The sequence below is a fragment of the Anomaloglossus baeobatrachus genome, chromosome 3, assembly GCF_048569485.1.
Source record: "Anomaloglossus baeobatrachus isolate aAnoBae1 chromosome 3, aAnoBae1.hap1, whole genome shotgun sequence".
In the NCBI taxonomy this organism is placed as follows: Eukaryota; Metazoa; Chordata; class Amphibia; order Anura; family Aromobatidae; genus Anomaloglossus; species Anomaloglossus baeobatrachus.
The window spans coordinates 385,728,647-385,756,363 of record NC_134355.1 but is presented as its reverse complement, the minus strand read 5'-3'; the positions used below and the strand labels follow the sequence as shown (position 1 = coordinate 385,756,363).

General features: G+C 43.6%; 1 protein-coding gene across 1 annotated transcript in view; it reads left to right on the top strand.

The window, feature by feature from the left end:
- LOC142296516 (CD109 antigen-like) overlaps window positions 1-27,717 on the top strand; it is a 474,860-nt gene that overhangs the window by 220,138 nt on the left and 227,005 nt on the right. The window contains exons 14-19 of the mRNA XM_075340204.1: window positions 532-708; window positions 5,780-5,932; window positions 6,169-6,240; window positions 14,286-14,346; window positions 18,981-19,101; window positions 19,224-19,341. Coding sequence (XP_075196319.1) covers window positions 532-708; window positions 5,780-5,932; window positions 6,169-6,240; window positions 14,286-14,346; window positions 18,981-19,101; window positions 19,224-19,341 — 702 coding nt within the window. The remainder of the gene's footprint in view (window positions 1-531; window positions 709-5,779; window positions 5,933-6,168; window positions 6,241-14,285; window positions 14,347-18,980; window positions 19,102-19,223; window positions 19,342-27,717) is intronic.

The window sequence follows — 27,717 nt, the reverse complement described above, 5'->3', positions numbered from 1 at the left end:
GCAATGCTTGAAAGCTTTATAGCAAAGAACTTGTAAACATGTGCTACTTTGGTCCAAAACTGTCCACCACTGATAGATTGCATCACTGGTCATAATTTAGGCACCAACCAGTAAACTATGGAATTAAATATCCCTATATTTTTGTGAATGGAGCAGATTTGTAATAAGAAGTAGATTTCAATGTTGCTTGTTTTTACAAACACTGCAATTTTGCTTAGTTAACAAGATAAGACCATTCCTTTAACCTGGATCATTGGTATTATTTATAATCTTTTAGTTGAAACTATAGGGCAAGGATTAAAGAAAAACAAGGTACTGAAAATGATTTGAAGCTCTGCTAAGTTAATGAACTCAAGTCATATCAGTTCAATTCTATTTGCAGTGATGTATTGCGTCATTCCTGTGATCACTGTAGAGATGAGATATTGTAAATCACACTAGAATTTGTGCATTTATATTAATAAAATAACTTTATTTTAAAATTGTGAAAATATATTGAATTTGTTTCCATTTTTTCTTTTTTTGTTTTAGATTATTTCTCGGGGCGAGATTGTTTATTTTGGACTTGAGAACTCTACTCTACTAACCCTAATTCCTCAAAGCTCATGGACTCCTGAAGTATTTCTAATCGTATATCATGTAATGAATGATGGAACAGTCCTGAATGATGTTACTACCCTATCTGTCCATCCTAACTTTGACAACAAGGTGAATATGCTGTTAACTATAATGTGTTAAATGCTTGTGTTTCAAGTCATGTGTAAAAAAAAGTGGAATGAGCCAAACAAACACTATTTGTAGAACCAAAAATCAAGAATCAACTTTCATAAGACATCTCCCTTTCTCTTACATTTTCGAATCTTTAATAATGTTACATATAATAAATAAGGAATGCCCACCTGCTCTAAACCGTGGGGATCCATTGCTGGCCATTGTGGTAGGTTTCACCTTGACAGAAAGTGATTAGATCCTGTGCTTCAGTCACTTCATGTCTGAGGTCTGTGAATATCTGCAGCGAATAAGTAATTAAAGTACATGTTTGGCTACTGCAGCCAATCACAGGTTTCAGTGGGTAGCTTTGTTATAAACAATCAATAAACTGTCATGAATTATGTTGTACTGTATTCCTGTTATCTAGTATTATAGATCAAAACAACCCACTTAACAATAAAATGTACAAATTGTATTAAATTATTTACAAGCATATGCAAATAGAAAATACAAGTAATATGTACAGTTGTGTTCAAACGTTTTCATGCAAGAAAGCCCAGGAATTTACAGGAACTGGAGGCTTTTTGCCAAGAAGAATGGGCAGCTTTACCATCTGAGAAAATAAAGAGCCTCATTCACAAGTACCACAAAAGACTTCAAGCTGTCGTTGATGTTAGAGGGGGCAATACACGGTATTAAGAACTGGGGTATGTGAACTTTTGATCAGGGTCATTTGGATGTTTTTGGTTGTCATTATGATTTCAAAAGAGAACACACAGTAGTTTGACAATAACTGCCTTCACCCAACCACTAACCACGAGTGGGAAAAAAGATTATCATCATTACCTATTCTCTGTAAAAAGGCCAAGAAAGCAAAAAAAATCTATCGGAGTATGTAAACTTTTGAGCACAACTGTATAATCATAAAGAATTAGGCTTGGATAAATACACAGGCATAAAGTAAAAGGAATATAAAATGCTAATAAGGATATATGCACACGCTAAATATTTGGTGCAGAAATGTCTCCACCATTTCTGCATCTCTTGGTAGGAAAATCTTACATTATTGACACTTTATCGATGTGTTTTTTGATGTTTTTTTGGTGCACATTTTTCACACTAAAAGTGAAATCTGCAGCAAAAAGAGTGAAAGAATTTACATGCTTTTTCACTTATTCACATCAGGAAATTGTGTCAAATCAGCGCAGAAAAACACTACAAATCCGCTACAAATCTGCAACATGTGCACAGGCCCTAAGGCAATTTGGGAAAAAGGAGTTACTTCTTGTTTGGGTATTTATCAAAGCCTAATTCTTTATGATTATACATATTAATGGTATTAGATAATTTTTTACATAATTGAATACAATTTATTAATTTTAATATTAAATGGGTTGTTATGTTCTATGATACGACTTATGATTAGAGATGAGCGAGCCTCTGAAGGCTCAAGTTCGGTTTGGATCGTCGAACGGAGGCCCCGTTCGAGAACTGTTCGATGAACCGTTCGACGAACCTCTCGAACCCCATTGAAAAAAATGGGAGGCAAACACAAACACATAAAAACACATTATACATGTACACATACAGTTAATAAACATTGCCATAACACTTACAGGTCCCCATGACGCGTCCTGCACTCTGTATCCCGCCGCTTTTATTTCCGATAATCGCTGCGTCCTCCCGGTAACCAGCACTGATGATGGGACCTATCGTGACTTCAAGATAGCATGTTGACCAGTCACGTGTCTATTATTTCATTGGCTACAGACTGGTCACATGGCTAGACGTCATTGCTAGGTCCTGTCAGTGCATCTCTCCGGTACGCGGTGATCGTTCCAGCATCTCCGTGTACCGGCGAAATGCTCTGGCAAATGGTCGGCTTCCCCGTTCTACTCCCCCGTTCCGTTATTCACCGGCTGCCACAGCCGGTCAATAACGGAGATCACCATTGCTATAGCAACCCGCCTGGCAGCGGTGATGTCACCGCTTACAGCACACAGCTTCTGCTCACTCACTAAGTGAATAGACTGCCCGGGAAGCAGCAGCGTCTTCCTCCCATGCAGCACTGTCTGATGTAGTAGAGCTGCATGGGTTGAAGGAGAAAGAAGACAGAAGACCAGGATCGTGGAGGGCTGACAGGGAGTAATAAACATGGAGTCTCTAAGTGTGTCTGTGTATTTATTTCTATTAAAGTATTTTTTTCTCCTTGTGGTGTCTTTTTTTTTAACCCTTTATTGGAGATTCTTAATGGCCGGGTCAAACTTGCCTGACATTAAGAATCTCTGACTTAATACTAGCTAGTAAAACAAAGCTAGTATTAACTAATTATTACCCAGCAAGCCACCCGGCTTCAGGGCTGCTGGAAGAGTTGGATACAGCGCCAGATGATGACGCTCCTATAAAAGCGCCATTTTCTGGGGCGGCTGTGGACTGCAAGTCGCAGCAGAGGGGCCCAGAAAGCTCAGGCCAGCCTGTGCTGTGGATTCCAATCCCCAGCTGCCTAGTTGTACTTGGCTGGACACAAAAATGGGGCGAAGCTCATGTCGATTTTTTTTTTAATTATTTCATGAGATTTATGAAATAATTAAAAAAAAGGGCTTCCCTATTTTTTTTGTTCCCAGCTGGGTACAAATAGGCAGATGGGGGTTGGGGGCAGCCTGTTTGCTGTACCTGGCTAGCATACAAAAATATGGCGAAGCCCATGTCATTTTTTTAGTGGGCAAAAATTCCTGCATACTGTCCTGGATGGAGTATGCTGAGCCTTGTAGTTCTGCAGCTGCTGTCTGCTCTCCTGCATACACTAGTGAATGGAGCATGCTGAGCCTTGTTGTTCTGCAGCTGCTGTCTGCTCTCCTCCATACAAACAGACAGCAGCTGCAGAACTCCAAAAAAAAGGGAAGCCCTTTTTTTAATTATTTCATGAATTTCATGAAATAATTAAAAAAAAAATGATGTGGGCTTCGCCCAATTTTTGTGTCCAGCCAGGTACAACTAGGCAGCTGGGGATTGGAATCCGCAGCTCAGGGTGCACAAGCTTTCTGGGCACCCCTGCTGCGAATTGTAGTCCGCAACCACCCCAGAAAATGGCGCTTTCATAGAAGCGCCATGTTCTGGCGCTGTATCCAACTCTTTCAGCTGCCCTGGTGACAGGTGGATCGCTGGGTAATAATGGGGTTAGGGCTAGCTGTATATTATCAACTGGCCCTAAGCCCGAAATTCATGGTGTCACGCCAATATTAGACACAGCCACCATGAATTTCTAGTACAGATAACAAAAACACAACACACAGAAACATAATATTTTTATTACAAATAAAACACAACACAAATAGTGACTTCATCTTTATTGAAATAAAGAACCCCCCTCCGCAGTAATCCTGGGTCAAGGGTCCCGCGCCGTCCAATCCGGATCCAATATCATCTGATCGGTTTGCTGGAAGGCAAAGCGATCAGAAGATGTGTCAGGTTCAAGGGCCTGAATCACATGACACAGCAGCTGATTGTATAAACGGCTTTTATACAATCAGCTGATGCATCAGTGCAAAAAAACTACACACTTCTGTGCAGACTCCTGTTCGACAGCAGCAGTTGATAGTTTAGCCGGCCGGGCGGTAAAAAGCTGGCCTCACTGCTTGACTTATAGTGTCAGCTGATTCCGTCAGGTGACTGCAACAGCTGATCATCGCCAGGTCTGAGAGAGAAAGAGAAAGAGAGAGAGAGAGAAAAAGAGAGAGAGAGAGAAAATGCAGCCTCATTCCATGAAGTGGAATAATAATATTTTATAATTAATTATAAATAAAGAATAATAATTAATTAATTTAAAATTTAAAAAAAAATCTTTACCGACACAGCCGGGACTTGAACTCGTGAAGTTCTTAGGCGAGCGCTCTATCCATTCAGGAACTGGCTCCAATGAGGAACATAGGCAGATTTCGTTATCTTGAGGTCTGCAAAGCAGACTGAAGTCTGAGGTGACAGCGTGATTCTCTTTATGTGCTACGTGGAGAGGATACAGAGCACTCGTGTTCTGTAGTAGAGCGGACAGTGTCGTGTGGATTACTTCGGACCTGGAGGGGTATTTGGGGATTTTAATAAAATGGTGAAAGAGGATGTTTTTTTGTCTTTTATTCCAAGTAAAGGATTATTCGCTGTGTGTGTTTCTTTACTTTCACTTACTGTTTAATCATGGAAGGTATCTCGGGGAGACGTCTGTCATGATTAATCAATTCGGGATGAGCTTCGGGATTAGTCAATTTGGGATTAGTCAATTCGGGATGAGCTGGGTGGAGTCCCGGGACTGTCGCATCTAATGGATGCGGAAATTCTGGGCGGCTGCTGGGTGATATTGTTAGGGTGGTGGGATCCCGATAACGTGGTGCTCTCCATTCTGACAATACCAGCCTCCAGCCGTGTGGCTTTATCCTGGCTGGTATCAAATATGGGGGGAACCGCATTTTTTTTTATTATTTATTTGTTTTTTTGCATGATATAGACCCACCCGCCGGTGGCTGTGATTAGTTGCAGTGAGACAGCTGTCACTCATCGTGGGGGCGTGTCTGACTGCAACTAATCATGGGCGCCGATGTGTGGGGAAAGCACAGAATAACTGATTGAATAATGAAGTGGCAGACATTTTCAAAAGAGGAAAAGACGCCGCAGATTTGTGACAGCGTGCAGCGAGACGCCCGTGATCGGTGAGTAGGAAAGAGAGAGGGATTGTGCTGGGGATGCAGGACACATGCAGACAGCAACGTGTGCACATAGCCTTACTGTGAAAAGCCACGTTTTTGGTGCTCAAACCGTTCTTGAACGTAACTCGAACTGTCAAGCTTTTAGCAAAAAGCTCGAGTTCGTCGAACGTCTCGAACACCCCCCAAAATCACTCGAACATGAAATTGGCGAACCTCGAGCCTCAAACATCGCTCATCTCTACTTATGATATACAACCTTTAATATCATTTCCGTTAATCATAATATTCCTGTTATATAGTAAGCCAAATAATAAAAAAATGGAAAAAAAGTGAGACTGCAAATCAAATATCTTAAAAAGTTTTGTTAATTTTAGATTTTTGTGTCATGGAATAAAGTGCAAGCCAATCCATCTGATAAAGTCTCCCTGATGATTAATGTGACTGAGCCAAATTCATTGGTTGGACTTTCAGTTTTAGATAAAAGTGTAAAGTTACTTGGGGATAGACAAGAAATCACCACAAAAAGGGTAAGAGCAGTTTATTATCTGTAAATAATATTAATATAATTCAGATTTTGACTTAAAAAAATCTTAATTTTAATAATTGTAGTCTCTTAATACATAATTAAGAAATATAAAAAACAGAATCATGAAATGTCACATAACACAGAGTTATATGTGGGCAGAATTACAATGTGGAGTGATTTTTGTACATATTTACTCTTTTTTCATTTCTTTTTGTAAATCAATATTCTTTGTTATAGGTATCTGATGAACTGAGAGACTATAATGCAATAAATCCGATACAAGTCACTAGTCCTCATCAAGTTTTTGAGGTAATATCATTTTTTTTATGTTAACTGGTGTTATACAAAAACATATCATATGAGAGTTTATATAGCTGGTTAAAACAATATAACAGTCGTTGCTCAATAAATATTTTGTAAATTTATTTTGGATAAAGGGGATGTGCGGGATTCATTTTTCTTGCTATATAGCTTTGTACCTATATCAACAAAAGCAATACACAGCCTCCACAGGTCCAGTACCACTCTGATGCTCCTTAGATCTTTTTTGATAGTCTGCAGCGTTGAAATCATGACTAACATCGGCAAGCCTAATAAAGAATGCTGGACAATGCCTTTAATATTATTAAATAACTTGCGAAATTATCCCACATTTCTTTTTTAAAATGTGGTTTAGAGACAAGCAAGTCTCCTGAAATTCATTTCAGATGTGATCTGTCCTGTTAGCCAAAAAATTTGATTCAGACCAAATTAGTTTGTCACACATCAAGTCTGCAATTGCTCTGAAATGATGCATGAAATACTTTGAGGTCTCCTGTTACTGTGTCCAACCATTTTCAAGCTCTTTCACAGCAACATCAACACATATGGCTTTGGGCAAATGGATTGTAACCAGAGATAATAAACAGTTAATTTAATAACACACTGCACTGTGCGTTTTAAATTAAAAATGTTACATTTTTATTAAATTATACACCACTTGATGGCAATAGTCAACTGAGGCCTGAATCTGGGGGCTATGAATGGCACCAAAAGTGCTACTGCTTCTTGCACTTCAGCCTCCCACATTTTTAATGTCAGATGACATCGTATGGGGTTTCCTTTTACATTACCCCATCAATTGTGATTCTTTATTTTACCAGGCATTGTTAAATGAGGCTTCTGGAGCTTGTGTTGGTTTACTGTGTGTCCTGCTTCACTAAATTGTTATAGACTAAACTACAATAAACAATGGGGTAGTGTTTAAATTCTATCAGTTTCTAAATAAGAATTAAATGGAATCTTTCAACAGGTTTTTGTAATGTAATCTGAAGACAACATGCTGCAGGGGTTTAAACATAGAATTCAGCCAAAGTGTGCTGTTGTTTCCTTGTACGTTTGTTTAAGCATCAGTAGTCTATTATTGATGGGGTTAGCAGGCATGTGAGCACTTGTCCGGCACAACCCCTGCAGTGCTTAGCAGATTCTCACTGCCTATAGACACAACCTGGTGTGGTGAAGCTCTCTCAACTTTGCTGTATGCTAAATCTAAAAATGTTGATTGTGTCAGAACCCAGTAAACTAATTGTTTTGTTCAGAGTCTCCTTGCCTACATAATGCATTGATGTTTAACTGCTAGCAGTTTGATAAAGAAAATGTAACAATCTTGGGTGCGGCAAAAACAGACACTGCACTGATGTCAAATATGAGCTTTATAACATTTTCAGACAATACAAGAATAAAGTATGGTGTGATGTTTTCAAGCAGAAAAAAATATCAATATTAAGTGAGGCAAAGAATGATAGCTGTGCAAGAGCAAATTGATTGAGTAAATTGCACAACTGACTGCAGCAGCTCCCTGCATTAAACACTGTCAGTTACTCCATTCTCTATCAATTTCTTGCAATTAAATTTATCTATATACACTAATATTCATAATGTGTACTTAATCTCTCTGACTGAGCCATAAGATCTCTCCTATTAAAATTTCCCACAAAATTGCAGCTGCTGCTTCTACTTGCAATTTTATACTGGCTATAAGACATCTGTGTCCACTGACATAAGCCTCTCATGATTGGCTGTGCTACAGGGTAAGGTAACTGCAAGGCACTATGGTGAAGTCCACCGGACTGCACATGGCATCTTGTAATCATTTTTCTCTGTCTTATACTATCTGTGACATGGTAATAAACATTTTAGAAAATTTATCTGAATCAAATCGACAATTTTGAAAAATTCATACAAATGTACAGAATTGATTTGCTCATCTTGGATGTGGCTGTTTACATAATTTAGCCTATATTTTAATATTATTCAGAATATGATGGCATTATGTCTGTATATTAAAAAAATATATTTAGTATATTGTATAGTACCTAGAGGTTTGCATAGGATAATCTCAGAAGCATGCTTAAATTGTGTCCTTTAGGCATAAATTCATGGCCGAAAGTGTTGGCACTCTTGAAATAATCCAAAAAATGAAGTATTTCTTCCTGAAAAATATTGCAATTTCACGTTATACACATGATTATTTCCTTTGTGTATATTGGAACAACACAAAATAAAAAAATAGCGAAAAATTGGACATAATTTCACACTACACTCCAGAAATGGACCTGACAAAACTGTTGGTACCCTCAACTTAATATTTAGTTGTACACCTTTTGGAATAAATAACTGCAATCAATCACTTCCTAAAACCATCAACAAGCTTCTCACATCTCTCAACTAGAATTTTGGACCACTCTTCTTTTGCAAAAAGCTCCAGATCACTCATATTTGAAGGGCACTTTCTCCTAAAAGCAATTTAAGATCTCTCCACAGGCATTTAATGAAATTTAGATCCACACCCATTGCTGGCAACCTCAGAACTCTTCTGTGCTTTTTTTCTATCCATTTCTATCCATTACTATCCTGCATTGCAACGTTTCATCAATTTTTCTCTGCTGTCCATGTGCAGGGAGATTAGCTACAGTGCCATGGATTGTAAACTTCTTGATTATGTTGCACATTGTGGACAAAGGAACATCAAGATTTCTGGAGATGGACTTGTAACCTTGAGATTGTAAATATGTTTCAACAATTTTGGTTCTTAAGCTTTCTTTTCTTTCTATTTTCCATATTTAGTGTGACACATACAGACAAACAATTAGTGATGGGTGCACCCGGGATCGGAGGGTACAACTGAGTTTTAAAAAAAAAAATGGTTTGGGCCCGGAATTGATCCCGAATATCTGGCCGGACACCAGTCTCCATATAAATCTAAGGGGACCTGAACCATGCATATTAAAATTTCTCCTGCGAGGCTTTAATGCTAATTCTGTGGACACTCATTAACCTCATGCATATGTACTGCTTCCCATGCTCGCTGGCAGTCCCGGCATCTATGACTGCTGTGACAGTGTGTCTGACTGCTTGCACTGTCATACTCTGTGTATGTCCCTATTTTGGCGTAAAAAAAAAAGTAATTGACAAAGGGTCCCCCCATATTATAATACCTAGCACAGATAAAGCATACGGCTACAAGCTTGCAGCCCCCAGCAGTGTGCTTATCTTGGCTGTGTCTCAAATTAAAAGGGATCACATATGGCTTTTTTTTTTTTTAAATAATTTAAATAAATAATTTAAATAAATGACGTGCGGTCCACCCCTATTTTGAAACCCAGTCATGATAAAGCTGAGAGCTGGGGGCTGGTATTCTCAGGCTGGGGAGGCCCATGGTTATTTCATTATTGCAGCAATCCCGGAACTTTACCCAGCTCATTCCAATTTCCTTGGTGCAGTGTCAATCGTATTAATTAGGGCTTAATGACAGCTCACAGCTGCAACTAAGCTCTAGATTAGTAATGAGAGGCATCAATGAAACCTCCCATCAGTAATCTGTAAGTGAAAGAAATAAACTATATTGTAGTGCCCGTATGTTGTGTCCAGCTTGAGCTTCTGGAGACCTGCACCACACAAATTAAATAGTATCTCCTCACTACAGTAATGCCAAATGATAACTGCAGTTTAGTTGCACTGTCAGGCTCAGAAGGGAGGGGGGCATTCCAGCACAGATTTTAGTGAATTTCTTTTGGGGAGGAGCCATAGCGTTTTTCCAGAGCCTTTTTGCTACCATTATTGTGTAAGCCCCTATATTTCTGTTATCACAAGAGGAACCTGAGTGGGGACTTGTTTTTTGTGAGTTGAAAAGAAGCTTTTATTGTAGCATTTTGGGGTTCACAACATTTTGGATCAGTTCATATTTATCCTGTACTCTACTCTGACCACTTACATCAGTGTTTCCATCTAAATCTACAAAATAAAAGATTTATATAAAGTCCTTGAGGGATCCATTCATTAATGGAGCAGTAGAGATTCTTTAGTTTCTGTGTGGCTTCTGTTCAGCGTTATCCAGCATTTAAGATGTGTACAAAGAGGTGGGGAACCACACTTTTATGTATGCCTAAAAAGACTCTCACGGTCATAGGTCATTGAGAGTCCAAAGTGTTTCCATCTGCCTCATTATAGGGAATCTACTGTTGGGGGTTCCATCTGAATTGTGTATTTCAGAGATTTATATGGAAACCCCTATGTAAGCGTTCAGAGTAGAGCACAGGATGAGTGTGATCCAAGCCTTACTGCGATCTTTTGGAGGAAGAATAAACATTTGTTATGCCATTCACCATGCAGTATAAATAATTAGACAACTTTATTCTTCGGGTCAGTGTAATTACTGTGATACCAGATTTGTATGTGTTTTTTATGTTTGGCTACTATCACACCCTAAAAAATGTTTTTTTACAAAAAAAAATAGCTTTGGCATCACCTTATTTTGAGAGCTATAATATTTCTGTATTTCTGCTGTCAGAGTCAATCAAGTGAGGGCTTGATTTTGTCAGGATGAGTTGATGTTTTTATTAGTACCATTTTTGATATAATATTTTTTGATTGCTTTCGATTCTGATTTTTGGTATGAAGAATGAACAAAAACCAGCAATTCAGAAATTATTTTTTTTTATTTTATTTTTTATGCCTTTTACTGTGTGGTAAAAATTAAAAGAGCTTTATTCTTCAGGTGAGTGCAATTTCATTACCACATTTATATATTTTTGTATGTTTTGCCACTTTTACACAAGTCAAAACAATTTTATAGTAAAAGTATTGTTTTTGCATTACTATATTCTGAGACCTGTAGTTTTATTATTTTCCACTAATTGAGCTGTATGGCAGCTTTTTTTCTGTGGAACAAGATGGCGTTTTCAGCTATATCATTTTTATTAACATTCATCTTTTTGACTTCATTTTATTTCTCTTTTATTTCAGCGTTATGATGAAAAAGCATAGTTTTTTTGCCACATTTTTTATTTTTTATTTTTTGGTGTTCACTATAAGGGTCAAATAGTGTGACAGTTTTATAGATCATGTTGTTCTGGACCCGGTGATATGTGTAACTGTTATTATTCTGATCACCGGTTTCATGTATTACAATAGACATGTGTTGCAGTATATGAGACTTTCAATGGCAGAATGCCTGTTGCATCCTATCTAGGGCTGGATCTAACAGGCCACCATACCTGGCACACCAGGAGGTCATTTCTTGACCTCTGGGTGCCATTACAGCCATCGGCTCCCTGTGATTTTGTGCCTATGGAGGTGACAGAGGGAAACTTCTCCCTCCCACAATCTTCGAAAAGCTGTGATTGCTTTTGATTGCATCATCTGGAGGGTTAATCAGCCAGGAGTGGTGCTCAGCTATCAGCTGTTCCAAGCTTCGGTGGTTATAGTGAAGGAGGTGTTAATATTTCAGCACCTACTGCATGATTATGCTATGGTCAGTCAGTCAATCTAAGAGCGGGGACAGAAGAAATGGGTCCTTGCACCTTTTCCCATGCCGGTTTATTGTCTTTGACAGTTGGCGTGGAACTGTCAGTGTGTTTTCATAAAGTGACAGTTTAAAGACATGACCTTTAGCTAAACAGTCCTTTTTCACATCTTTCAATTCAGCTCCATTCCCCCCCAGTGATGCCTTCTCTTGCTTGACCATGGCTCTTTTGTTTGAAACTACACACCAAAGGAATTGTGAATTAAGCAGTAGAATCCAGAGCTGGGTGGGGAATTCCCTATGTTTGGCCGTATTAAAATAAAGAAGCTTATACTCACCCTGCATACTGGTGTCGTTTCAGCAGTGTATTGTGATGCTAGCCTAAATTAAGCTGTTTTTGAGTAATAATGCTAAGTAATAATTGTTGGGTAATTTAAAAGTACAGGAAAGTCATATATCAGGTTCACAGTTTCTTTTAAAGAAAATCACTACAAGTAACCAAGTTGATTTAAATAAATATTACAAAACATTGACTATGTATCAGGAATAGTGGTTATATTTCTTTGTGAAACTAAGTGGAATAACAAATGTCATAAATAAGTGATTAATTTCCTAAAAGATTTTCTTGATTTAACTTTGCTCACATTGCTCATTTTTACAGTAAGTCTGTTAGTATTCATAGCCCTTTAAAAGATAATATGATAAATACCTTTATGATGCAAAAGAGCTGCTGTAGCAAGGAACATCATGTTTTGATGTTCAGTCTGGAAGTTCATTGGGGTGTGATGTAGTTTCTCTGTCTCTGCTGTGTTTCCTAACTTTCAGGACCTTCCCTTGTCTAATTGACAAGTAAGTGGTAAGTGAACCAGAGCAAATGACCTGTCAATCAGTCGATCAACCAAGGAAGGATGCTAATCAGGGGCCTTGGCTGGCTGCCCCCCTGAGCTATGCTACTGAATTATATTATACATGAATGCACATACAGTAAATAGTGCTGTGAATAATTAAGGTAAAAGGAGTTTGTGAATTAGGAAACAAGATCAGTTGATATAAAACTAGTTGAGAGTAAAGAGACAATTTCTCGGTGACACATTTAAGGCATCTTTATATACAACAACTTCTCAATCAACCAATGAATGATCTTTAGTTTGCAATGTCTGAAGTGAGAAAGTAATGGGAATGATCCTTGTTGCTGGCAGAAATAAGATTTATCCTGGACCATTGTAGCACACACGGGGCAAGGGGTTAACTGTATACTCGTCGCTGGGCTGGTGATGTCAGGTCTGGGGATGTCACAAGTGGCCCTGCCTGGCTTCGTGGCCCTGAGGCGTACAATAAAAGGGGAGGATGATGGTGATAGTTTGTCTCGTGACGCCACCTGTGGTACGTGGCCAGGGATTAGCTGCTGCTACTGTCGCTGTCCTTCAGGGTGGATGGTTGTAGCAGCAAAGATGGTCCTGCTCCCAACAGGCATTACGGGCCTCGGGGAGGATGATGAGGGGAGTAGTGACCGTTGGCACCGAGCGCAAGGTGACAGCGATGGCAAGGACAGGCGGACATAGTCTCTGCAGTTTCAAGGTTTCTTTACTCACAGTCCTGGTTGCCACTCCTGGAGTACCGGTTTCTGCCATGCTGGGCCCCAGTCGATCCCGAGCAATTTGAGGTCACCGCTGGTGTTTCCACTGTGAGTACTTTCTGGTCGGGGTCCCTCCAATACCGGTGTATGTGGAATGTGGAACAGGCTACGGGTGTTTCCTGCACTCTCTGCAGACCCTGGAATCCCGTGTAGCTGTAGAGAACCCGGGCTGAGCTACCTGCTCCAAGCCGCGGGTCCAATGGTGCTTCCAGAAGTGTGAGGTAAAAGACGATTGGATGAGGTCCCAACTGTGTTCCTCACCCCAAGCTCTGCCCGGGGTTGACTGACTAAGTGTGTAGATGCTGCTTCCCTTTTCCCCAAGTGGTGGCCACCCCCCAGGTGGTTGTCCTAGTGACTGGGAAAGTCCCATGCTTCATGATTGCCACTACCCTATCTAACCCAGGCCATCCCCACTGTGGGGAAGCACCTAACTGTGTCTGGTTTGTGAATGTGAGAATCACCAGCGATTAACCTCTCCTTACCAGGGATGAGTACTGCACCTTAAGTGAGATGTAGTACCCTGTGGCGACTGACGCCTCAGAGGCGCTACACTATTATTACCAAATGTCTTATTTTAACCCCAAAAGAGCATGTGTTGGCAGCAAGGCTTACTGTGAATGTTGCTATGAGCTGTATTTCTACTAACAGATCCTGCTGTTGCTAACAGAAATCTTGGCAACAAAGCTATCAATGAAGATCATTAGTAAAACAATGGTTTTATTGGTGATGTATTCCCTCATTTGCACTGGCCCAATATGGGGCCAATTCTAAAAATAGGTAAATTCTGATTAGAATTGACCAATGCCTCTATGTATTTTATAGATCAAATTTCTATTAAATCTATAATTATAAACGAATTAGTTTTTGTAAGTATATGGTATATCTCATTATTGATAATATTTTGATTTATGGTCTTTCTGTGTTTTCTTTTCATAGAGGTGTAATATTGGAGTACTTACTGATGCCATCCTTGAGAAAGAAGATGATTATGACTTATGTAAGTGTTAAAATTAGTTTTATCTCTGACAGAATTAGATGGGGGTCACATAGCATTTTCTCCTGCGGAAAGTAGATCCATTGGATTTTATTTCTGAACCCCCAGAAAAACTTTATTGAGGCATACGCGACAACCAGGACATTGACAATAATGATGCAGACGGAGCCACAGTGTGCTCTGTTATGTGTAATTTTCGTTTGTATATCCTATCGGAGGAGGGCAGCAAGGAGTAGTCAATATGACTTTGTAAAGTTACAACAAGTCACCATTAGTCTGTAAACACTAATGCTAAAAATTCCATTATGCTTGAATATAATCGATACATTTAGAGTTTTAAATAAGTGGCTTGATAAGCCATTAGTCCCATATTTAGGAAAATTTAGGAAATCAATAAGTTGAGATTCAAATCAGTTAATGATTAGACAAGTTAATAATTAATTCTGTGCTACATATGTTCTACAAAACACAGATTAGAAAAGCATTAAAAAGTTTAATTAATTAAATGAGAACATCACTCTTGGCCTTCTCCGGACGCATGTCGAATCAATTTAGAATAATGGCTTCATCACTTGTACGTGGTTCCAGTACGTGTAATATTTGTTTTTTTCACGGATACCTCAAGTACCCATTATAACCTATGGGGCTGCTCACATGTCTGTATTTTTATACGCATTATGTAATCATGCAAAACACACCGAGACATTTCTGTTTATTCTCCAGCAGCTTGAATGACAAGGGTCCATTCAAGTCTATTGCATCATGAAGAACACATACAACACACGGATGGCATCAGTGTGTGATCAATGTCCTGTTCGTGTTTAACATTGAAAAGTATAGATTAAGCTTTGCAATCTTTTTATTTTTTTACCTGGCTATGCAAAACACTGATGACACTGATGTAAAAATGGACACATTGATGTCACATTGATCCAAAACACTCATAACACGGTACCATATTTGTGAAGAAGGCCTAAGGTTGTATGGAAGTAAAAAGTTGAAGTGCCATCAGTTTTTTTACTTATATTATGGTGTCATGCCTTCTGATTGAGCACTCCTTCTCATCAGAATTAGGCAATTTTAATTACTTTTTAGCAAGTTTCTCTCCACCCATAAATTGGAGGGTTTTTTAACCCAAAGAGAGGCATTAGAGTAGATAGGAGCCTCGCATTAAGAGATACACCTTGATGTTGGCTGTAGGGCTCACATAAAGCTGGCTTTTTTTATATGCTAAGTATCTCAGTTTTTAAATGTGCAACTGTCTTTTTTTGTTATAAAGTTGTATGGACACCTCACTGAAATCTGCTTGCAAGCATCCAGTACCCAAACATTAGTTAAAAAACTATTTATTACTAAGCGTTTTTTTTTTTTTTGTTTCTTTTTATGTATACAAACATTTATTGTTAGCTTCTCATTAAGTTTCTAATATAGTCAATGGGCAAGTGGGAGCAGTAATTAAAGGAACAATGAAACTAATTCCAAAACTTTCTCTATGACATTCAGACACTATCTTAGTTATTTCTTAAACAAAGAGTATACCATTCACCGAGACTACTACATAAAATATATAATTACTTACCGGTAATGTGTATTTTCTGAACCCATGACAGCACCTTTATATCGTGGTGCTGTCATGGGTGCTGGAAAAAATCAAATGCATCTCCAAAGAGACCAAGTATGAGTGCTCTTACACATGGGTTTAGAGCCATTTTATAGAATGTATTTATAAGGTTTAACACTTCTTTTCTATATATATTTATAATTTATCATCTTCATGGCCTTTGTAATATGTGTGCATCATCAATACCACCTCAAGGACAGTTGGCATCAAGGAACACCCTAATTTTTCCAGCACCCATGACAGCACCCTTATATCGTGGTGCTGTCATGGGTTCAGAAAGAAACACATTACCGGTAAGTAATTACGTATATTCTGTATTTGTTGTTGTTTCTCCTACAGTGTTTAAGGTGATAAAGTCGCCGGCTACTCATTGGATTCCTACACTGCCTCCAACTGTAAAATAACATAACTGAGAGGTGTATATACAAAATGTAATACTATACACAAATATGTCCTTGGTTGGGCACCCTGGCCTAGCCCTCTACAGTTATGTTGCAAGATAGGATGATTCCTATCCTACCAAGTATTTTGGATGTAACACGCTTATTCTCATTGTTGTGCTTTACCTGGGTATATATTGCTCAGCAAACTTTAGTTAAAGAAGCCCAATAAAGTTTTTTGTTAACTAAATCTGTGTGTATATACATGTAGTATACTGTGTGCTTTAATATAATCACCTAACACCACCTTTTCCAGTGTACAGCTCCATCATGCTCCTCTTCTCAGTGACGTCACAGCTCTGCAGACTTTCTTGCTCACACTGCTCTCTGTGTGACTCGGAAGTGGCTTTTACAATGAACATCTATATAGCGTCAGAACGAGGTACATTAGACTTACTTTGTAAAAGAGACTTCTGGCTCACGCATAAACCATAGAGTGAGCCGGATTGTCTGAAGTGCAATGATGGCATGAGAACCGGAGCAGAATGGCGCTGGATATGGGAGAAGGTGGTGGTTAATGAGTATATTAACATAATTCCACTACACTACATACAGTACAGATCAAAAGTTTGGACACACCTTCACATTAAAAGAGTTTTCTTTATTTTCAGGACTCTGAAAATTGTAGATTCACATTGAAAGCATCGAAACTATGAATTAAAACATGTGGAATGAAATACTTAACAAAAAAGTGTGAAACAACTGAAAATATGTCTTATATTCTAGGTTCTTCAAAGTAGCCACCTTTTGCTTTCATTGCTGTTTTGCACACTCTTGGCATTCTGTTGATGAACTTCAAGAGGTAGTCACCAGAAATGGTTTTCTAACAGTCTTGAAGGAGTTCCCAGAGATGCTTATCACTTGTTGGCCCTTTTGCCTGCACTCTGCAGTCCAGCTCACCCCAAACCATCTCGATTGGGTTCAGGTCTGGTGACTGGAGGCCAGGTCATCTGGCGTAGAACCCCATCACTCTCCTTCTTAGTCAAATAGCCCTTACACAGCCTGGTGGTGTGTTTGGGGTCATTGTCCTGTTGAAAAATAAATGATGGTCGAACTAAACGCAAAGCGTATGGAATAGCATGCCACTTCAAGATGCTGTGGTAGCTATGCTGGTTCAGCATGCCTTCAATTTTTAATAAATTCCCAACAGTGTCACCAGAAAAGCACCCACACACCATCATACCTCCTCATCCATGCTTCACGGTGGGAACCAGGCATGTAGAGTCTATCCGTTTACCTTTTCTGCGTCGCACAAAGACACGGTGGCTGGATCCAAAGATCTCAAATTTGGATTCATCAGACCAAAGCACAGATTTTCACTGGTCTAATGTCCATTCCTTGTGTTCTTTAGCACAAACAAGTCTCTTCTGCTTGTTGCCTGTCCTTAGCAGTGGTTTCCTAGCAGCTATTTTACCATGAAGGCCTGCTGCATAAAGTCTCCTCTTAACAGTTGTTCTAGAGATGAGACGGTGTGTCCAAACTTTTGGTCTGTACTGTACATATGTACACAGATTTATTTTTAAAAAAAAAGAAATCATGTGAGGGCTTCTTTAATTCTTTTAATAGCTGATTACGCAAACTGTGATCGAACATGACAATTTAGAGGAGTTGATAAGGCTGCTATTTAATCGTATTTTCTTTTTTTTCTTTTCTCATCTCTTAAAATATTGTTTGTTTGTTTTTTCTTCTACCATACATGGTTATGTCTTGAAAATTGATCATTTATAGAGATTTGCAAATAAGAAAAATCTCATGAAAATAAAAAACCTTTTTGGCAAAGGGGAATTATACTTTTAGAGTGCCAAATGGATCTTAATCATTTGTTGTATGTGCTTGAACTGATGTTCTGGTTGTTGGATTCTTATCCTTGACATAATAATTAATTTAGATATAGTATAATGTAAAAAGTGAATCCGGCACTTTGAATATTGCAAAGTGAGTATTTTAATGTGGTCCATCTGAATAGTGTACAAATGGGATGTTCTGGTTCAAAAAAGGACCTTTTTAAAACGTAAACATTCCGTGAGCGAAGGCGCAAGGGGTTGGCGTTCAGCATCGCCACTATCACCTGCCATCCTAATCGCCAACTCCTTGCGCTCTGCCTTCATTGTATGCTCGGATGTAGCTCTTCGAGTATTTACGTTTGATGAAGGTCATTTTTTTAACTGAAACGTCATTTTTGTAAACTATTCATTTGGACCACATTAAAATACTTTGCATTATTCTGAGTGCCAGATTCTCTTTTTACATTATCTACGGTGTTGGATCCTATCCAAGAACCTTTAGATTTCAGGAGTGCCATATTTCTTTTTTTCTTAAATTAGATATAGTTTTTGCAATACTAATACCACAACTTACATTTTTGGAAAATTTTCAGATTCTATAGTCATTGTGTGTGTTTAATTTTGTCCTGAAAACGTTGACTAGTCTATGAATACTTGACTTTCACTACTACGACTGCAGGGAAAATGTCTATTTCTAACAAATGCAACTCTAGTTTCAGTGAGTAAAAAATATGTTTTCACTTTAGACTATGAATTTATTATAACTTCAGAAAATCTCATTTTTTTTTGCAGTGGTGAAAACACATTATGACAGTAGAGGGGACTTGCCCACCTGGCATTCTGTCAACTTTGGTGGTTCCCGTATCAGATCTTACTTTCCTGAAACATGGATGTGGGAGAATATTAATACAGGGTAAAATGTAACCGTGCATTGCATGTATCTACTGTTTGTTCTCAGAATCTGCTATATACTTTTGCCTTGTAGCTAGTATGATCTATATGTAAAGAACAGATTATTTATTCTCTATTTTTTAGACAAGACTCTTTCCTACAAATAGATACTGTTGTGCCAGATACCATCACTACTTGGATCACAAAAGCATTCGTAATTTCTGAAAATTTAGGATTTGGAATTTTGGAGTCCCCTGTAGAGGTAATAATAATTGCACAGAGACCATAGGTTAATCTTTGTGTATATTTTGTAATTTAATCATAATGTTATAAAAATGCAGTTTTTTTGTAATATTAAGTGTTGTTTCTGTAGTGCAGATGTGGCAATACCAATTTGTGTGTTTTTTTTATTGTTTTTACATAATAAAGCATTGTCTATGTGAATTAATGTTTGTATTTTTATCTTGTATGTGAGGCAAAGCCTGGGATATGAAGATGAATTATGACTTCCAGTCATAATCGCTCTCATCACTCCATGGCAGTGCCCCCTCCCTTCTTGTTCTCAATGTCCACCATCTGGGAAGGTGTCACATCCCACTTACACCTCCAACAGCCATCTCCTGTGATATGGAAATGAGATGATGTGGGAACAATGGACACAGGATGACTCCCTGCCGTGACCCTGTAGTAGGGGCTGCTATCTAATTAGCAAGGCTATGGAAGTATCCAGACAGAACGACTCCAGTAAAAAATGGTTCATATCTCGCAAGCCATATTTCCGATAAATATGGCAACCATAAAAATGGTGTCTCCGCATGCGGACGATGCTGGCACACCCTTTTTATGGGAGCAGGACCTGGGGAAATACCCCAGGCGTGATATCAGCCAATGGGGAACTAGTAGACAAGTCATGAGTCCTCTCGTTCTGTAGCTAAATTCATAGCTGTCACAATGAGAGCGTCGGCGTCCGCCTACGACGCTCCCAGGCCAAGTTATGGCCATATTCCATGTTGTGGATTTTGTCCATAACTCCAGCCAGGGGTGGAGCAGTGCTCCCTCTGAGGTCACTAAGGTAGGAGGGGACCTGGATTTGCCCAGGTTGATAACCCTACTTCGGCCATTTTCCAGTGTTCTTTCGCTGGGGGTCACGTGTAGGAAACATCTGTGGGAAGGATCCTAGAAACCTGGCCTACAGCGCCCCCCTGTGGCCAGACGCACAAGGTAACTGCTGGAACTGTGTATGCCTGTTTGTAACCCATGCTTTGATTGTAACTGTACTCTGACATATGTATATTCTGTAGATTCCCTATTGTATATATTGTAGTTTCTAGTGTGGCTCTAGGCCGATTAAATTATATAATTAATCTTGGGCTGTTCTGTTATCTCGATCTTGAATCCCACGTCTGTGTGTTCGGCTAATAGTTACCGTGAAGCGGTTGGTGGCAGCGAGTTGTGCCAAGGATTATTGTGGGGAGGCCAGTGAGATTCGGGGAGGTTTTATATATTCCGCCCGCGGAGGTCGGGGGAATATATACCCTACTCTCACCGGGGACCCTTCAATAATCGGCATAAGTAGTATAGCGGCCTCCTTGCTTATTGTCGGGCAATTCCATAATTGGCCTGACTATAAGAGGGGCGCTAGAGAGCGCGTCACGTGCTCTGTCTGTCGGTCGGGAGGTATAAAGGAGGGGTGACCCCCCACTTGTTACCCCCCGATTGTGACGTACTGGTAGCCAGCGCGGGGGATTTCTGAGTGACCCCCCCGGTGGTTCGTGACATATTGGTGGCAAGCGGTGGGATCGAGATAATAGTGTGTGTGAGTGTGAGACCCATACTCCCAGACACTAAAGACTGCCTGCAGCAGCTGTGGCTGCTGGGGTCTTCAGACCAGCTCAACACTAGAGTGTCAGAGTGCAGATACTGTAAGGTGTGTGGAGGCATCAGGTGTCAGTTCTGTGTCAGTGACCAAAGTCTGCAACAATGGCTGAGAGCACCAGGAGCAAAGCCAAAGGAATGGCCGATGCTCAGGCCAGAGACGATGAGGAGGTTGTCCACGAGCCCTCCAGGAGCTCGACGCCAGAAAACCGTTCTGCAGAGGACAGCGCACAACCTGGCAATTATGGACAAGATGAGGAGCAGCTCACCCAAGGGTCCTCAACGAGCCAGATGCCAGCCCTCCGCTCTGCAATGGACAGTGAAGCACCAGGCTCCGCAGCGGGCCGCAGATCACCACGTGCCATTCCACCGAGCCTGGGAGGCTCGGATAGCCTTCTTCAAATGGCTATGGCCCTTCTCCAGGCTGGAGACCGGGATACCTACGAGATACTCATGGCCGAGCGTGAGCGACAGGCAGCGCGTGACGCTGAGGCTGCGGAGCGGCAAGCAGTGCGTGAGGCTGCGGAGCGGCAAGCAGCACGTGAAGAGCGCCAGGCAGAGCGTGACTACCAGCTGCAGCTAGCTCAGCTCCGGCCCTCATCAGCCACACGTGACCTTCAAGACACCAAACTTCCAAAGGTCCGTGTTGAGGACTTCCCAGTGCTGGAGAAGGATGGAGACTTGGACTCTTTCTTGACTGCTTTTGAACGGACTTGCCTGCAGCACCATCTGGACAAGGACCAGTGGGCCAAATACCTGACCCCCCGTTTAAGGGGTAAGGCCCTGGATATCCTTGGGGACTTGCCTGCTGAGGCAGATCAGGGCTACGACACCATCAAGCGGGCCCTGATCCAACAGTACAACCTCACTCCAGAGTCCTACCGCAAGAAGTTCCGGAGCCTACAGAAGGGACCAAAGGACTCCTGGGCTGACCACCGGCGGGCACTTGCCCGAGCTGCCGACCACTGGACCCAAGGCCTGCAGCTTTCCACCGGACCGGAGATCCTGGACTTGTTCATCACGGAGCAACTCTTGTGGAACTGCCCTGAGGATCTCCGCCAGTTCATCCGAGACCAGAAGCCAAAGGGGTCCACGGCTACAGCTGCCCTGGCCGATGACTACACCAACAATCGGGCTCCTGAGGCCAGGAGAGCAGCCACCAGCAGCACCTGGAGAGGGGGTAAGATGAACTCTGCGACTGCCCCACCTGCCCCTAGACTGCAGGGGGTGTCCCCCTCAACTCCCCTCTCCAGGCCCGTGGCAGAACCAAGACGGTGCCACCAGTGCAACCTACCTGGACACTTCAAGGCCATGTGCCCTCAGCGTCCCAAGGCCCCGGCTCCGTCCCCGTCCCAAGGGCCGCCCAAGGTGTATTGTGTGGGTGGGGGTGGTGGTAGGTCCCTGGACAGCTTCCAACCTGTCACCGTCGGCCGGTCTGTGACCATGGGACTGCGAGACAGCGCCTCGGAGGTGACTCTGGTGCGGCCTGAGATGGTGTCCCCCCAAGACTTGATCCCTGGAAAAACCCTCGCTGTCTCCGGGATTGGAGGCATTGACCCGGCGCTGCCTGTTGCTGACATTTATGTGGACTGGGGCGCAGGGCGAGGGGTGAGGGAGGTGGGGGTAACTGATCGGATCCCCGCAAACGTGCTACTTGGGACAGATTTGGGGCAGATAACCTCCCAGTTTGGGCCCCAACCAAGGGCTGAACCTTCAGCCAGTACTGACATGCCTCCGGACAATGTTAATGTGTTATCTATGAATGATGTAAGGGAGGAGGGAGTGAACTCTGATATTTCTGCTTGCATAGACACCATAGACACACACACAGCTGCAGCTGTGACAGGGGAGGGGGTCAGAGAAAGGTGTGACAATGCCTCTACAAGTAATCAGCCTGTGAGCTGGGATCTGTTGCCCTCTGCAGGGATAAGCAGAGAGCAGGGTGCTGCAGGGGGAGGACCAGTGTGTGGGGTGGGGGCTACCACAGCAAATGTGGGGTCCCCAGAGATTTCACAGCGGGGTTCTGTTGCTGCAGGAGGGGAACAGGCAGGTGAGATTGGGGCCGGTCCAGGAGCGGAAGTGCTCCCAGGTAAGATCTCGGTGCATGGTTCCCCCACAACCGGGGTGTCAGGAAGCCAGGTAGGTCTGCCTGAACCGGCGACTTGGTCAGGAACGGAGGAGGAGCAGGCACGACCCACGGGCGCAGCGGCTGTGGCCGCTGTCACCCGCAGTGGGAGTGCTGGAAGCCAAGGGGCCTCCCGGAGGTCCGATAGCTCTTCCCCTCCTGACCAAGTGGCAGCCGAGTCAGGTGGAGGCCAGGACCCAGGTCCCGGGGTACTGACCGAAGATGTGACAGTCTCGTCGATTCTGGCCACATCTAGTCAGGGGTTTCAGGCAGCGTTAGAAGCTGACGACAGCCTGAAAGCTCTTAAGGAGCAGGCGGCACAGCCTCCCTCGGACTCGGACCCGGAGCGAGTGGTCTGGGACCAAGGACGGCTGTACCGGGCCACGGTCCAGCAGGGTTCACCGGAGGCGTGGCCCAGGGACCGACAGTTGGTGGTACCCTATCCGTTCCGGACGGAGTTGTTGCGGATCGCACATGAGATTCCGATGGCCGGACACCTAGGGATCGCTAAGACCAAGGCCAGGTTAAACCAGCATTTCTACTGGCCAAAAATGGGGGCCGATGTGGCTGCCTACTGCCGTTCGTGTGAAACCTGTCAGAGAGTGGGGAAGGCGGGGCCACACCCCAAAGCCCCACTGGTATCTCTGCCAATCATCGATGAGCCTTTCAGGAGGGTGGCTGTGGATCTGGTCGGCCCGCTGGCCATCCCCAGCAGCTCCGGGAAACGCTTCATACTGACGGTAGTGGACTATGCCACCCGGTACCCGGAAGCAGTGGCCTTGTCGTCCATTCGGGCTGACAAGGTGGCCACCGCATTGCTGGAGATTTTCTCCCGAGTGGGTTTTCCCCAGGAAATGCTCACTGACCGGGGGACCCAATTCATGTCCCAGCTGATGGAGGCCCTCTGTAAGCAAGTCCAGGTGCGACATCTGGTGGCCAGCCCGTACCATCCACAGACTAATGGCCTGTGCGAGCGGTTTAATGGCACCTTAAAGCAGATGCTTAAGATGTTGGTCGACTCCCATGGGCGTGACTGGGAGCGGTATCTCCCACACCTGTTATTTGCTTACCGGGAGGTTCCACAGGCCTCAACAGGATTCTCACCGTTTGAGCTCCTGTACGGGCGACGTGTGCGGGGCCCCCTGGCTCTGGTGAAAGAGGCTTGGGAAGGGGATTTGGCCACCCCTGGAGTGTCGGTTATCGAGTATGTCATGCGCTTCCGGGACAAAATGCAGGCCTTGACGCAACTGGTACACGACAATATGGCTCAAGCCCAGGCCGATCAGAAGCGTTGGTACGACCAGAACGCTTGTGAGAGGACCTACCAAGTGGGTCAAAAGGTGTGGGTACTGGTCCCCGTACCACAGGACAAGCTTCAGGCAGCCTGGGAAGGCCCATACCTCGTGTACCAGCAGCTCAACCCTGTGACGTACCTGGTCACCCTGGACCCTGCCCGTGGAAGGCGGAAGCCCTTCCATGTGAACATGATGAAGGCACATCATGAGCGGGAGGCATGTGCGCTCCCCGTGTGCAACCTGCCCGAGGAGGGAGAAGCGGAAACCCTCTTGGATATGCTAGCCCAGGTTAGGGCAGGCGGATCCATTGAGGATGTGGAGGTTGGCCACCAGCTCTTGGAGGACCAACGGTCCCAGCTGTGGGCCACCCTACACCCCTTCCGGGGGTTGTTTACCATTCAGCCCGGAAGGACTAACTTGGCTGTCCATCACGTGGACACTGGGGATCATCCCCCGATCCGGCGTTCAGCATATCGGGTCTCCCTGGAGGTGCAGCAACACATGCGCCAGGAGATTGACGAGATGCTGAAGCTGGGGGTGATCCAGGCATCCAACAGCGCTTGGGCCTCGCCTGTAGTCCTCGTCCCTAAGAAGGACAGAACCACTCAGTTCTGCGTGGACTACAAGGGGCTCAATGCTGTCACGGTCGCCGATGCGTACCCAATGCCACGCATCGATGACCTGCTCGATCAGTTGGCCGGGGCTCAGTACCTGACCATCATGGATCTGAGCCGGGGATATTGGCAGATCCCCCTGACTCGCAAGGCCAGGGAACGCTCTGCCTTTATTACCCCATTTGGACTGTACGAGTCCACGGTGATGCCATTCGGGATGAGGAATGCCCCTGCCACTTTCCAGCGGATGGTCAACACCCTGCTCAAGGGACTTGAAGGGTACGCGGCCGCGTACCTGGATGACATTGCCGTCTTCAGTCCCACCTGGGAAGATCACCTAGAGCATCTAGCACAGGTGCTCAGGCGGATCCACCAGGCAGGTTTGACCATCAAGCCGGGAAAGTGTCAGCTGGCCATGAGCGAGGTCCAGTACCTCGGTCACCGGGTAGGCGGGAGAACACTGAAGCCCGAGCCTGAGAAAGTGGAAGCCATCGCATCCTGGCCCACCCCCAGGACCAAGAAGCAGGTGATGTCCTTCTTGGGGACCGCTGGGTACTATAGGAGGTTTGTTCCATGCTATAGTAGCCTGGCAAAGCCCTTGACGGACCTCACCAAGAAGAAGCTGCCCTCTGCAGTCGATTGGACAATGGACTGCGAGACAGCCTTCCGGGCCCTAAAGGACGCCCTGTCCAGCCCGCCAGTGCTACAGGCAGCCGACTTCACGCGGCCGTTTGTAGTACAGACCGACGCCAGTGACTTCGGCCTCGGTGCGGTGCTCAGCCAGGTGGACTCTGCGAGCCAAGAGCACCCAGTCTTGTACCTGAGCAGGAAGCTGTTACCACGGGAAGTGGCCTATTCCACGATGGAAAAGGAGTGCCTGGCCATAGTGTGGGCCCTGCAGCGTCTGCAACCCTATCTATACGGGCGCCACTTCATCGTGGAGACGGACCACAATCCCCTCAGCTGGTTACACACTGTCTCTGGGACGAATGGGCGATTGTTGCGATGGAGCCTTGCGCTCCAGCAATACAACTTCACCATTCGCCACAAAAGGGGCCGGGACCACGGTAACGCAGACGGGCTGTCCCGACAAGGAGAGGTCGCGGACGGGCGCACGGGGGAACACCGGAGTGTGCTGCCCCCTAGCGCCCTCAAAAGGGGGGAGGTGTGAGGCAAAGCCTGGGATATGAAGATGAATTATGACTTCCAGTCATAATCGCTCTCATCACTCCATGGCAGTGCCCCCTCCCTTCTTGTTCTCAATGTCCACCATCTGGGAAGGTGTCACATCCCACTTACACCTCCAACAGCCATCTCCTGTGATATGGAAATGAGATGATGTGGGAACAATGGACACAGGATGACTCCCTGCCGTGACCCTGTAGTAGGGGCTGCTATCTAATTAGCAAGGCTATGGAAGTATCCAGACAGAACGACTCCAGTAAAAAATGGTTCATATCTCGCAAGCCATATTTCCGATAAATATGGCAACCATAAAAATGGTGTCTCCGCATGCGGACGATGCTGGCACACCCTTTTTATGGGAGCAGGACCTGGGGAAATACCCCAGGCGTGATATCAGCCAATGGGGAACTAGTAGACAAGTCATGAGTCCTCTCGTTCTGTAGCTAAATTCATAGCTGTCACAATGAGAGCGTCGGCGTCCGCCTACGACGCTCCCAGGCCAAGTTATGGCCATATTCCATGTTGTGGATTTTGTCCATAACTCCAGCCAGGGGTGGAGCAGTGCTCCCTCTGAGGTCACTAAGGTAGGAGGGGACCTGGATTTGCCCAGGTTGATAACCCTACTTCGGCCATTTTCCAGTGTTCTTTCGCTGGGGGTCACGTGTAGGAAACATCTGTGGGAAGGATCCTAGAAACCTGGCCTACAGCGCCCCCCTGTGGCCAGACGCACAAGGTAACTGCTGGAACTGTGTATGCCTGTTTGTAACCCATGCTTTGATTGTAACTGTACTCTGACATATGTATATTCTGTAGATTCCCTATTGTATATATTGTAGTTTCTAGTGTGGCTCTAGGCCGATTAAATTATATAATTAATCTTGGGCTGTTCTGTTATCTCGATCTTGAATCCCACGTCTGTGTGTTCGGCTAATAGTTACCGTGAAGCGGTTGGTGGCAGCGAGTTGTGCCAAGGATTATTGTGGGGAGGCCAGTGAGATTCGGGGAGGTTTTATATATTCCGCCCGCGGAGGTCGGGGGAATATATACCCTACTCTCACCGGGGACCCTTCAATAATCGGCATAAGTAGTATAGCGGCCTCCTTGCTTATTGTCGGGCAATTCCATAATTGGCCTGACTATAAGAGGGGCGCTAGAGAGCGCGTCACGTGCTCTGTCTGTCGGTCGGGAGGTATAAAGGAGGGGTGACCCCCCACTTGTTACCCCCCGATTGTGACGTACTGGTAGCCAGCGCGGGGGATTTCTGAGTGACCCCCCCGGTGGTTCGTGACATTGTACAACTTTATTTTTTTCAAATTTAAACTTTTATTGCTTTGTTAAGCATACAGAAAACAAAGACATATAGTTTAAAGTCATGACAGGGCCCACTATAGCAACAGGGGGAAAAAAATCCCTCAAAATTGCACTCCTGGAAAATGATGAGTGTTAGGCTATGTGCGTACGTTGCGTAATTTAATGCGTTTACGCTGCGTATTGCACTGCAGGGTAAACGCATGCATCCTGCATCACCAGCACAATCTATGAAG